Genomic DNA, 15,006 nt, shown 5'->3' on the forward strand with positions numbered 1-15,006 from the left:
AGAAAAAACAGAAATTGTTTCTGAAGAACACATGAATGGAATAGTTAAAGAAAAAACTTTGAATAACTCAACAGATTCCACAAATGAGAAATCATCACCCATTTTATTCAATTCCGAAGTTCCGTAGAGGAGTCGATACGGACGTCTACACAAGAGTTCGTTGAATCCTGATATGGAGTTTGTCCCCTTATTTAGGAAGAAAACAACCCCGGTGAAATCATCTCCAGCCAAAGTACAAGAGTCATCACAAATTTTAACATCTGTTAAGAGAAATATTTCTTTTTCAAACAATACAGAACATTCTCTCAACAATGAAAATAATATCACTGATGGCTGTTCAAATAATGATACAGCAGTTGTTTCAGAAGAACCAGTCAATAAAAAACTGAAATTAACACTTCCTAAAGAAAAGAACTCTTTAGAAGAGAAAGATGTACTTTGTGATTGCAGGCCTAGGAGCGCTATTTCCCCTTTGAAAAAGTGAGAAAAGTGAGTTGAAATACAGAAAAAAGTGAATAAAAAGTGAATGCAATAGTGACAAAACAAAGTGAAAACACAGAAGGAAAACTCAGCAAAATAGTGGTAAAAATTATTTTCTTTTTATTCTGTTATGGTTAAACACATTTTAAAAATTTCTGTATATATTGTAATATAGTAGCCACTCGTTATATCGCATTTTTTCGGTCCCCCAAATTTTAAAAGCATTTGAGTCAATTAATTTTAAATTACCAATTAGCACTGAATTTCTATTTGCAACAAAATACGAGAAAGAGCTAAATATGCAGAACAGGTGGATAGATCGATTGTCATTTGTTTCCTTTTGATATAAAAGTTGTTTATTTATTAGTTTTAAGTACAGCCTCCTCATTTACAAGTTTCGGTGAATTCGAAATTTCATACCTTTATGTGAATTAACGGTATTGCGTCAATTCACACAAAGGTGTGAAATTTCGAATTCACTGCATAATGTGTAAAGAAAAGATCTCTCTAATTCTGAACGAAAACTTTAAAATTTTTATACAGTAGTAACTTTATTTTGCTTTTTAGAGAATTTTTACTCTAATTTTATAAGTTTTGATGTTCTATTATATATTCAATATTTATTTTTTTAAATTTTCAATTACAGCATTTATAATTTTTATTGAAAAATATAAACTACACGAATTTCTAATAAGTAATTTATATAGTACTGTATAATAAAATCGCAATTGATGTTTTGTTTTTATATCGACAGTATTTATCTTTCATTATCATTGTTAAAGAAACAATAATGCTAAATGGGCGTTCATGGTTTCGATGTTTACGTAAACGTCAATTAATTCGATATAACCTACGAATAAAATTCAGGATTGAAAAACTAAGCTTATTTTATATCAGAAACACTTGCTGATGAAAGAATAGCGATTCCATAGCATGTATAATCTGTTCAGTAAAAGCCCAGAATTTTTATTACTCGGTTATATCGTGTTTTTTTTCTGTCTCCTGATAACCAGTGGCTTCTGTATTTCAAGTAAACCATGAATACTTGAAAAGTCTTTGGCTTCTGTAAATAATCAGTCATGAAAGATGATGTTCTTTTATTAAGATTATTCTGCATGTTATCAGCTTCCTTCTTTTTCGCTTCCTCTTGCTTTTGAACACTTAACACTAATAAGCATCACACGTGCTGCTTGTACTTCATTCATGTTCTTGCTGTTAATAGCCTTCTCCAGTTTTTTTTTTTTTTTTGTTTGCTGCTTTTAACTTGGACTGTCGCATGTATTTCATTTTCTTCTACATTTTTCTGGTTTAAACTCAGCTGCAGTTCCATAATCTTCATGTTACGAACAACTTTCTTTTGTTGTTCTTCAAAACATTTCTGTGCTCTTTTTTCCGTTTCTCTTATTCTTTTAACTTCTTTTCATTTTCCAATCGTTCTTGATAATTTCTATGCACCGAGGAAGCTAACTTCAGTCGGCCTTTGTAATAGGTACAAGATATGGGCTTTGGTCATACATGTTCAGTCCCTCTTTAACAATCAAAAGTGAATTAAGCATTCTTTCCAACACTGATGCTCTATCAGGAGAAAGTGCCCGGCATAAAATTGATCCTCTCTTTCATGGAAATGGGATTTTCGATGCTAATTTCACTAATTTGGCTATTCTCGGATATTTATCATTATCAGAAACTGTTTATTTTTTAATGCTTCGAGATGTGTAAATATTGATTTCAAAATAAAATAATAAATCTGAAATAAATATACAGTACTCCAAATAATATAAGTAAAATAATATTTTATTAATAATTTCATAAATAAAAAGGAACTTGTTCCTGCAGATGACTAAAAACCAACATCGTTGCAAAGTTGTTAACCTTTGGGAAGCGTGTGAAAATCTTTCTCACAAGCAATTACGTGTTGTACTTTTCACAACACTTTGAATATTTTAATTTATTTGGTAAATTTTATATGTAAATATGAATTTACATTTTCGTTTACTTTTTTAGTCTCACAATTAATGCACAATTATAATCGGCATAAGAGAAGATTAAAAAATGGATATTTCACAAGCAAAGTAATCACACATTTTATGAAAATAACACTTACTATATGGAATAATTATACTTGTAGTCAATTTAAACATACATTTATGGGAAGATGTAGATGTGATTTAACGTTAACAATATGCTATGAAATCATTAAAGTAATTTTATTAAACTCAAGTTTATGAAATTATTTAAAGATAAATCAAGTAAAAAAATATTTTTGTAAACGACAACTCCATAACCCGATTGTCAATTAAAACCAAATAATCTGCCAAATTATTGGGCTATAACCAGGATAACTAAATGGTCAGAAACGAAATCTTTTTTAGTGGTAGGAGGTTACGCTACTATCTCATGTTAATTTTAATAATTATATATTTTGAATTTAAAAGCAGCAGCAGTGTTGTCAGCTTGAGAGATTAATCCCTCTGCATAATGTGTTTTCCCCTGCAAAAGGACTTTAGTGATTTTCTTAGAAAACAGCCAAAACCGCAGGGATGCTTAGAAGACTTATTTTTAAACTCTGTAGAAGGAAATGCAATTCGGATAAGGTAGATTTTGGCGAATAATGAAAATATGGCATGAGTACATAACTTTACTCAACATTGGCTTCTGAATTTGTAATGAGAGGAATTTTTTAAGTGCATAAAAGATTTTTTTAAATACGTTAAATACATTTTTGTTTCCTATAACCTAACGACACTGAGCGGGCAGATGCAATTTTGAGTCTGCTCAGGGCCGCGTATTTTCTTCTAAAAAATTCTATTCCGATAGTCCGATAATTCGCAATTCGTTTGGCTTTAAAATTATTTTTGGTTTGTCCCACATCTTAATTAAGCACGTGAAAATGACCAAAAAAGTGAGAAAAGTGAGAAAATGACCTGAAAAGTGAGAAAAGTGAGGATACTTCAGAAAAGTGAGTACAAGTGAGAAAAGTGAGTGACTCCGAGGCCTGTGATTGGTTAGTGGGTGATTTATTGTGGTCAAAAATTCCAGGTCATCCGTGGTGGCCATCAATGATATCGTTTGATCCTATATTAGGAATTTATACGAAAGTTGTTAATGGAGTAGGATCGGGGGAAAAAATTGCACAGGATATATCATGTACAGTATTTTGGACCAGATGCTGAACGAAGATGGACTGTGCCTCATGGTTCCATGCCATTTGAAGGTTTTACAAAATACAATGAATATGTAGGAAAATTACTTCAATCAGCAGTGCCTAAAGGAACCACACGTCAAAAACTTTTATCAAAATTTAAGATAAAGTCAAATAGAAAGGACGCTTGGTTATTAGCTGTGGAAGAAGCTGAAGATGCTCTTAAAATGACAAGGACAGAAAGAAAGCAACAGTTGACTTTCGAATATATTAATACAAAGAAAACTTAAAACTTCCACAAAAAGACTTAAGTCTAACAATGCAATCATAATTTTAGAGCAATAAAATCATTCTTTTTAAATTTAAAAATAAACGAAAACTTGAGAACAAGATTAAAAAGAAATAAAACAATCAAAATAAATGTTACTGAGCTAAGTTAATCCAACTTTTAAATCTAATTATGTGATATGAAGAACAGTGAAAAGAAAATAAAAGTAATTTTAATAAAAATAACATTAACATGTTGTATAATGATTTCAGTGTTGTTATTAACTGTAATTATAAATTTGTTACAACAAAAATTAATCAATGATACTAAAGATGATAATTTTTGAATTTAATAGTTGATACTATTGAAGAAATTTTACTACATTGATTTTATTAATAATATAAAACAATTTTTGATCATTCAATTTCTTTTACTCTACTCATTTACATTTTTTTAAAGCACTTTCAAAATTCAGTTAGCATTTTAAAAATAATCAATAACAATGAAATTAAACTTAGAAAAAGAATAAGAAATATTAAGAATAAAAATGCATATTTTAAATACCTTTTAAACTGAAAAGTGGCAACATTTGGAGGTCTATGTACAGTAAACCGTTTTTGTGCAGAAACCTTCATATTACATCTGGGACATTTATAAGCATTTTCGTTCTGCAATAATTCTGGTTGAATAAATTTCTCTAATGCTTTCTCTAAACTTTGAACATTTTGCTGAAAAGAAGAATAAAATAAAATTGTGTCTTATTTATTAAAAATTTTATAAAATCACTATGTATTCAATATTTTTAATAATAATAATATAGTTTTCTTTATAATACAGAATAAAAAATAACTTTTTTATATTATTTATTCTCTATGTGATCTGAACTTTGATGAAAGTTCATTGCTCTTTTCAAGTGAATGTGTCTTCAGGAAGTGATAGGAATATATAACTTTTGTCCTACTGAAGACAGAACAATGAAGCTTCATCAAGGAATTCTTGACATTTTGAGAAATCAACAATATCACATATTTGATAAAGGGTGTAACAGGTGGAAAGTTCTAGTAATATTGAAAAAAGAAAAATGAAAAATGAGCCACATATTAATCATTTTCATCAATACATCATCATCAATAATATAGTACACAATTCTATAGGCACCATTACAACTAGAATTTTGTAAATTTTAAGTGACATACTGACTCCATTAAGGCAATATCAACAGTAAAAACTCACAAATCTACTCATACCACTATAGTAACATCAATAGTAAAAATAACAAGTCTGCTGAAGCTTAAATGTGACATGTTTCTATGTGACACATTGCTATGACAATATCATGTGTAAAATCATAAGTATAAGTTACAAATTTTTACCACCCATAAAAAATAGAAAAACAAGAAACTTGATGTAAAAATTTTGAAAACACTGGAAGTGAAGATGAATTTGTTTTTGAACTATATAGAGACAATTTGAATGATACTATAGCAGAAGAAATTGAAAGTAAGTATGATGCTGAAAGTAATAGTGAAAAAAAAAAAAAAAAAAAAAAAAAAAAATCAAGTTATCAAAAGTAACATTGATGACAATGAAAGTACTTCTGTAGAAAAACATGAGTGGTATGATGTTACAGAGAACAGTTTCCAGTCATATGTATAAAACCCTCTTGAACTGCAATTTTAGATGCAATAATGAGTCCATGTAACAATTAAAAGACATGTAGAGTTCAAATTTGGGTTCTTGCTTGGATCAAAAAAAATTATTGGAACTACCAGTAAAAAAATTCTTGGAGTACAAAAAATTAAAATATTAGCCTCTATAAATATATTACAAAATTAAATGTGTAGAAATATCACAAAAATGTCTTCTTTTAAATCTTAATGTCCTTTTCACACTTCGGGAACTGTCGTTACGGTGGAGTCGACCTTCCTTTTTAGGACACTCTTCTGCTTCAATATGTAAAATACAGTTTAAAATATTCCCAAGGATTTTTGCACAATCATTAAATTTAATTTACAATTAAAAAATATACAGTAATACCTTGACTTACGCAAACCCGGAGTTACGCGATTTTTAAATCTCATCGATTCGTCTTTTGTTTGAGTGCCACACAACTCTTGAATACTCACTCTCCCCACACTATTGTCCTGCTTACATGTTTGGATGCACCACACAAAATCGATACATAGCTACAATTTATTTTGTGTTATTTATTTCTGTGTTTGTTATATCTACGAAGACTTGAGAGACTCTACTATGTCATCAAAATGAGGTAGAACTGATTCTTCTGCATCAAACAAGAAAAGAAAAACTTTATCTTTGGAATGTAAAGTTAACATTATTAAAGACTTCGGTACAAAAATGAAAAGAAGTTACAAATTTTAGAAAATATGGACTCCAACGCAGAGCGCATTTCTTCTACAAAACAAGAAATAAAAAAATTATTAGCATGCTACGAGGAAATTTTGTGAGTGAAAAGAAATCTTTGAGCCGTCAGACGAATTTGTTAGATTTTATGAAGCCTTCTACATCAAAGTAACTTCAGTTTACAATTTTAATAATATAATTTGTTATACATATGTATTATCTAGGATTTTATTAAACATTTTTTATAAATTATTGTTTTCTTTAGTCTTTGGCCCCAATTAAAAATAACTTGTATGTATTTATATGCGAAATTATACCCAGACTTATGGGAATTCGACTTACGTGGTTATTGCTCGGTCCCACCTATCGCGTAAGTTCAGGGTATTACTGTAATTATGGTCGACTGCCGTAAGGACAGTTAGTTCCCGAAGTGTGAAAAGGATGTAAAGTTTTAAAAAAAGACATTTTTGTGATACTTCTACACATTTAATTTTGTAATGTATGGATTTTCTCCTGTCATGTTATAATTATATTTTTTAATTGTATATTAAATATAATTTTATATAGATAGAAAACTGACAATTTTTCACAAATTAAGTAAAGATGAAATTAAAGAAAATAAAATAGTTTCATTGAATTATCAAATAGTTACTAGATAACTCATAATATGCAATTTTATTGAAAATCTATTAATAATAATATTTAAATTTACTATAAAAAATGGTTTTATTGCATATTAGCCTAATCATATTTCAGTTAATCAAAATTTATCATTACTAAATTTACTCATTTACTAATTAACTCATATTAATTACCTATCATCAGATTAAAAATTATAATTATTACTGTTAATTATATAATAATTAGCAAAATATAGTTTCTAATTTAAGAAGTAATATTATAGTTTCTTAAAGAAACAAAGAAAGCAAAAAGGAGGAAAATCAAAATTGTTTAATATAACTTCCTAAAAACTCAAATTTTTCTTAAAAAAAGAAAAAACATTTCATAAAAATAAAAATAATAAACATATTAGTTATCAAGACATTTTATCTTTTTAACATTATCATTCAATTATAAAATTTTACTTAAATTCTTACCTTAATATCCAATATAAAATCCATAAAATGATCATATGTATTACTTTTTTCTTTGCAGCGTAAACATATAACTGAAATTAAAATAAATAAAAAATTATTATAATTGATAAAAATTGTTATCAGAACACAGATAAATGGTTCTTTCTTTAATGTTATGAGACCATGAAAAAAAAAAGAAAATTCTGATATTAATCAGTTTAAAATAACCAAATTTAATTATCTCTAAATATATTATAATGTAATTCTCTCAGGTTTGATTATGGTCTGAGCAACAGAATATTTCAAATGTATTCAATAACTGATAAGCTACATATAATTTATCAAATTTATTTATATTTTTAATCCTCAATTAAAAGTCAAATAACAAATAAAATAATTTATTCTGTTCCTATTAGAGAGCATTCTGAAGTCACTGTATAACCAGAGAAAAGTACAAGTTTCTGAGAGATCAAATTCTGAGAAATAAATTTTCTACTCAATTCAGCTATCTAAATTCTTAAAAACTTCAGTTTATAAAAACTATTATAGTTTAATTTTAAAAAATCCAGCAACAGGTTGCTTAACTTTCCTGGCAACGTTTAAAACTGTATATGATGCCAACTGTTATGATAATTTAATATCAAAAACGTTTTTCATATTTTTAATTATAAAATGGCAAAAAGCTTAATTTTGAAGGTAGGGATGAGTTTAATAAAAAATTGTAAATACTAGTAATGAGGAAAATTGTCATTGACTCCAACCCTACTTGAGTTATGACATACGACCCCTTATATCTCCCCATCTCCTTCACTTTAATCACTAAAATTTGACAGCATCAATCTCCTTAATACACAAACCTCTTTCCAAAATTTCATAAATTTTCAACAAAAAGCACAGGAGTTATTAAGCTTCAAAGAGGGTGAACAAAATTATGCCACCTACATCTACACATACAGAAGAACCCCAAATTATTTTGCATTTCTGAACATTTCAAGACCCTGAGTCCAAAAATGTAAAAATCTTGGGGGTCACTTTTTTGACCGCTTACCATACTTTCTCTCTGTTATATATAACAGAGCCAGGAAAGTAAAAGTAAGTTTACTAAAATCTGCTTATTGTTATTCTTATCTTTGATAAACAATTTTAGGGAGGATGCACATATGTGGGTGGCATGCAGCAAAAAGCGATGTCGCAAATTCATCTTGGCATAACCACAAAACTGGCAATCTGCTTAGATTTCAGCACGTGTACAATATTAAAAATGGCAGACAATAACAACACAGCCATTATCCTCAAATTTCCAAATTTTATTTTGTACTTTATTTAGCTAGAAGAAGTCATCAAAGATGATTTGACCAAAGATTTTGGATTAGAGACATTTTCTTAGATCAAGAACTGGTATGGAAAATACTGAACTCTTATTCCTTGATGAAGGTGTTTTGATAAAGAATACTATTTTGAGTAAGATTTGTTTGTTTTCTCCTTTTAAATTAATTTACATATATGACTATTTGTGTAGAATTTTTATTAAATTTATTATCTTCTCTTTTTATTCTAATATCTCAGTTGTCATATTGAACTTTCAGCCATTAAAACAACACTTGTGTCTATGTTCTCACACAACTTCAAAACAAACTGATATCGGCTGATAGAAATGTGTCTTGGTGGTAGCCTCCACAAAAGATAAAATTCAGCCAACATTTGCAGTATGAGAAAAGTGGCACAAAATAAATTTCTGCAGTGGAAAAAGTGATGTCATTCTGCTGATTTTAGCTGCCACATATTAGTCTTAGGCTACATCCTACGTGGCAGTATCCAGCGACCATGGGTGGAAAGAATGTTTGTATGTGCTTCCAACTTCTGTCCAGAGTGATGTTTTTTTTTCTTTTTACAAGATGGTGGCAAGAAGACTTCATTGAATGCTACTATTGAAAATATGACAAGCATTAAAACAGCAAATTTGAAAGGTAAATGTTACCACTAACTAGATACACAACAAATATAAAGAATCCTTATAGAATAATAAGTTAAAAAAAGTTTTATTTTTAAAATGTTGCATTTATACAAAATCAGAAATTATTAAATTATGTAAAAGATTATTAATTAAAGTACATACAACATAAATAAAAACAGAATGACAAATAAATTGTTTATATATCTACAAAATCAGCCATTTTTCTTCTTTGGAAGTGTGAGCAGTGGAAGCAGCGATCAAACTTGCTTGGTAGCTGCTTCCTGCACACACATATAGAAGTGTCATCTGGTGGTCACTGCACATTAAACGCTGTTACTCCAGACACATACATTTGCTTGAATCAGTTTGTCTGCTCCGTTCGGAAGCACGTTCACGCCCGTGGTCGCTGGACGCTGCCACAGAGGACATACCCTCAGTTACCCCATCATCATCATCACCTCATTAATTATCAGTTTAGACAAATCTTAAAGGGGTTATATACAGAAGAATCTATTTAGTGTGATTTCATAAAAACCAAATGGTCTCATATCATTAAGACTGAAAACCAATGATTTAGGTTACACATAGTTTCATTTTTAAAAGTAATTATAATAAAAAATTATAATTTATTACATATTTTTTAAATACAGTATTTAAAATTAAAAATTAATCAAATTACTTTATGATTATTATAATACCTTGACTACGATGATAACCACCAAAAATATGATTAATAACAGTAGTTTCTTTACTGGCAGGATCGAGCCTAAAATAAAATTAATAAAATTAATTTTTCTGCTCAAAAGTTCAATCAAATTCTTACCTATATCTTTTCAAAATGATTATTTAGAAAATCATGATATAGTTTATCTAATTCAGTTGTGTTTTAATTTAAATTAAACATAAAGTAATCTACTCTCTAATTAATGAAAATAGTTCAAATAATCAAATTCATAAACAAAAAAATGAAATCAAATTTAAGGCATGTCATTACATAATATAGATTTTATACATACAATTTGTTCTATTTAAGTATATGTCAAGTTTTTAACGTACATTTTGTATTACATATACATAAAATTATTTAAATAAATGTATTTATAATTTCATGAAAACCAATATTCTAGCAAATGAAAATTTAATACTTTAAAATAAAGCTTTAGAAAAGGTATAAATTAATTTTTTTTTAATCTATCCTAAAACTTGCTTAGTAAAAAACTACTAGCTTACAAAATATAATAAGTTGATCACTTCTATAAGAGAAATATTATATATAATATTTTGTAATCTACTTTTATATTTTATTTGACATATTTTTTAAGGTAAAAGTAAATATTTCAATAATACTTACTTAATATTTCCATCATAATTGAATAATGAAGCTTTCCATAAATTATCTACAACATAACGCAAAAATTCATGAGCATCTTCTTGTCTTCCAAATTGAAAATGTTTAGCAATAGCTATAAAAACAAACAACAATAAAATGTTATATATAAAATTATTCAAATAAAAATTTGCTTTCATAAATTTCTTATTTTGCATTTTTATATTAAAATAAAATATTTTCTTCTATTAACCAATAAAATAATTTATGAATTCTTATAAGATAAAAGTTTTTTGTTTATTGAAGCTATTTTTATCTTAAAATGTATCATTTGAAGTAGTTGCTCAGAACAATTCTAATATTCTTAAGATGAAATTAAAATAAGCTTAAAAAAATATCAAAATCAAATAAACTTTTTAAAACTTCCTGAAGATTTTTTGTAACAATATTTATCAATGTTAATAACTAAACATAAATACATAGAATTTAAATTTGTAATTATTAAGAAACAAATAGATGTAAAATAAAGATTCACAGTTTTCAGATATATATTTTCTTCGGATTTATTTTATTATGGAAAGTGTAATTACCTAGAGATATTTTACAATAGCAGCAAAACACAAAAAACTTATAAATTTGCTATCAGGGTTATCTCATGTATAACATATTTCCTTCTAAACATATATATATACTGTTTAAAGAAACATTTCACAAAGAAATGATACAATCCTAATATGTATATATTCATTTATTTATAAAATACTATACGCATACTTAGTAATTAAAAAATAAATTAACACATAAATTAATTTGAATTAAAGTAAAAATATTAATGTGTTAATTTAGCTAAAATATTATAAAAATAACTGAAGTTAGGAAAATTTGAAATTAATGTTATAGTAAGTAAAATTTATATATTCTCATACACATACATTATATACCTTCCTTACAAACCTCAATTAATGACAACAAAATGACGGATGCATTGCATTGACTGATAAAGCTGCTTAAAGTAACTTTGTTAAAAGAAAATTTAGTAACTTCTGCTTTTTTGAGTTAGCCACTTAGCCACTGCAGCAGTAGTCCAGTGAAGTTTGGAAGTGCTGGAGACAAATTAAGATGACTGCCACAAACAGCAATTTATAAAAATTTTTTAAACTGAAAAATATGTATGTCATTGGCTACCTTTGATATTATAATTTTTATAAAATCAGCTACAATTTTACAGTCATTTCTGAGAAAACATTTGATTTACACAAAAACAGTGTTTAGCTGCAAAGCAGCAATAGTAGAGCTGTCTTTTGAAAACATAAATCACTTAAAAAGTTACTCCTAGCAGCTTACTAAAGCTACCTTTACCAGGCAGTGTACTCAATAATGCTCAATTACATATTAGTTTATAATAGTTACTTTTAAAAAATAATAATTTTAAAAATAATTTTAACTGATCAGAGAAAATATTTAACGGATCAATTAGCTAAAAGTGGCTTGGGAAAAATATTGATATTGATACATATTAATATTGAATTGAATAATTATAATTTTAAAAACTGAAATACTAAACAAACAATTAAAACTTACAATAAAATATTTCCTATAATTAATTTAACTAAAAAAATTAATTTAAAAAGTACCAATATTATATTTTATTAAAATATTCTTATTTTATTCTTATTTTAAACTTACATTTTAATTTTTGATAGATATAAAGAGGTTTAATAACATCTCCTGGTCGATCAAGAGCTCTTTTAATATGTTTCTGAAGTTCACACATCATACAAAATCCACTTATTTTACCTAATTATTTTGAATATATTAAAATAGAATAAAATTATATTAATGATATATATAATCAATAAGATTAATGAAATATCTATCTTACATTTTGAATGATCATCGTCATGTAATAAATAGTTAACCAATGGGGGACAATATGTTAAACACTGAATAACTGTATTCATAAAACATGTATTGCCAAGATTTGCTAAGCCAGCTCCAATTTTATGTATCTGTTTCCATTCCAAATGTACTTTTCCTTGGGGATATAAAGATATTCTAGGATTTGGGACACCATCTCCTTGTAAATGAAGTTCATGGTTTCCATTCATCATTAGATGCTTTCCTATTAAAATAAAAATTAAATATATAGATAAAATTTTTAAATAATTATACATGTATATATAAAATTATTACTGTATATCTCGGCAGATAAGACGATAGTTGAACCATAAAAAATGGCCCCGAAAATCCGGGGTTGTCTTATAGGACAGATACAAAAAAATTACATTGAAATTTATATAAATTAAAACCATTACAAAAAGACAGACAAACCATAATTATTTACTAGAAGAGAGTAGAATATGTGCACAAAATAGAATAGCCCATAGGATGTTTTTGTAAATAGTCAAGGTCATTACCCGAATGCCCGAATTAGTGTGAATGTTTGCAAAAATCGCCAGATGCAAGAAAATAAAATTTGTTCATTCAAAAAATTACAAATAAGACATAATTCCATATACGCTATACAGCATTATTATTCAGATAATGATTGCTGATCTAAACTAAATTCGTAGGCCATTGATAGTTTGGGGGTCGTCTTATAGGACAGATATATGCTAAAACTATAAAACTTCGACGAAAATTTATACATCGTCTTATCTGCCGAGATATATGGTAACTGTTAAACTATTTTTGCAAAATTTGGTATGTTATATGTAATCTGAATGTTACACACATTGCTATACATTTTGTATTAGTGCATGCAGCAGCTGTAAGCATCTCATTTGCATCATGCTCTTTAATCAATGTAAAAATGATATAGTGTATAACTTTACTATGTTAAGATTAATTGAAAAACCTGCAAAAACATAATGAATATGTTATTGCCCAGTGTTCTTAACATAGTATGTGTCTAAACATATTTTAATATGCAATGTACTAGCATTCCAAATTATTAATAGACAATTCTAAATTATCAGCTACTTTACTGAGGCTAGCAGATTACTAGTCATTCCAAATTATTAAGTGTCAGGTTAAAAAACTTCTACTGTATAACACAAATGATAGTTATGCAAAAGTAAAAAAAAAAAAATTACTATAATTGTAATATCTGCTTTGTTATATTTTATTTCACAGCATTTTAAAGAAATCAACTTTCTATTAATATACACTCCGACAAAAAGTTATGTATCAAGATAAAATTGTCCGATTACTGCAAACTCAGTATATAGCTATGTCTCAAACAGGTATGTAAATGATTACAGTTGTAGTCCAATTGCATGCCAGGTAGTGCCACCAAACTGTCTTGAAAACACTATCTCAGTATTGTGTAAAAAAGTTTTATAGAGACTCAATGTGTTCTGAATTTTCAGCATATGTATATTGTTTGGAGCACTGAATGCCAGGCATGCCCAGGGATGGAGAGTTGAAGTTGGGAGTCTAATATTTTTATGGGAGTCAGAAAATTTATTGAATCCCAACTCCTTACATTGCATTGACATTTTAAAAAATTTTAAATTTTTAAAATCCATTAATGCCATTATTTTAACTTTTTTAATAATGCAAACTGCAGCTCATGTTGTTACTGCACTGCCTCTTACCCAAGTCAGTATTGAATGATTATTTTCAGCTCTGCATTTAATCAAATCTCACTTATGTACTAACTTGAAAGAGGAAATAATGCTAGTTTTTTTAGGAACAAATTATTCTTAATCAAATTTTGTTCAATCTTTTTAGTGTTAAATTTTTTCCTCAGTATTAATATCATTATGTATAGTATCAAATATTAATGTATTATTATACATAAAATAATAAAACTTTAATAAAGTCCTTCTGTTTTTTCTAAGTGCAAAAATTATATCATTAGATACGTATTATGCATATGCAAAAGCCCAAAATTGAAGTGTGTTCTAAGTTAACATTTTCATACAAAATGATTAAAGTTTAAAATCTCTGTATTCGAAGTCAACAGTTTGTTTTTTTTTTGCTGCTTTTTTTTACTTTTTATTATTTCATGTAAACAGTTTGAACATCATAAAAGTCCTATTATATAATTAAAATATTATATTACACTCAAACCTGTTTTTATGTGGTCTTTTTTTGTGCGATTTTTTTATACGTGCAATGTGTTTTGTGCAATTATTTTTGTACAGTATACCAATTTGATTGAAATTCATATACCGCACACAAAAAATCACACAAAACAAATCGCACAAATAAAAAATCGCACAGAAATAGACCGCACAAAAACAGGTTTGAGTGTACTAAGTTATATTACTGCATAAATTGTACTGTTGTTCCACAGAAAATTATCCCTTTGCTATGATATTGTAATCATTTATTACTATTGCCATTATGTTTGCATCAATAAAGTTTCAATACTTTCTTCTTGATTTG

At 27.4% G+C, this 15,006-nt stretch overlaps 1 protein-coding gene across 4 annotated transcripts in view; it reads right to left on the reverse strand.

The window, feature by feature from the left end:
- scny (scrawny) overlaps positions 1-15,006 on the reverse strand; it is a 357,320-nt gene that overhangs the window by 74,639 nt on the left and 267,675 nt on the right. For all 4 annotated transcript variants that reach the window (XR_010879658.1, XM_067262464.1, XM_067262465.1 and 1 more), the window contains 6 exons: positions 12,494-12,733; positions 12,298-12,408; positions 10,636-10,747; positions 9,983-10,050; positions 7,352-7,422; positions 4,455-4,618 (listed from right to left, as the gene is read on the reverse strand). Coding sequence is in view for 3 of the 4 variants with exons in the window: in XM_067262464.1 (XP_067118565.1) it covers positions 4,455-4,618; positions 7,352-7,422; positions 9,983-10,050; positions 10,636-10,747; positions 12,298-12,408; positions 12,494-12,733 (766 nt within the window). In the remaining variant the exon portion in view is untranslated. The remainder of the gene's footprint in view (positions 1-4,454; positions 4,619-7,351; positions 7,423-9,982; positions 10,051-10,635; positions 10,748-12,297; positions 12,409-12,493; positions 12,734-15,006) is intronic.

The sequence above is a fragment of the Centruroides vittatus genome, unplaced genomic scaffold (genome assembly GCF_030686945.1).
Source record: "Centruroides vittatus isolate TY-2023 unplaced genomic scaffold, ASM3068694v2 contig_1477, whole genome shotgun sequence".
Classification (NCBI taxonomy): domain Eukaryota; kingdom Metazoa; phylum Arthropoda; class Arachnida; order Scorpiones; family Buthidae; genus Centruroides; species Centruroides vittatus.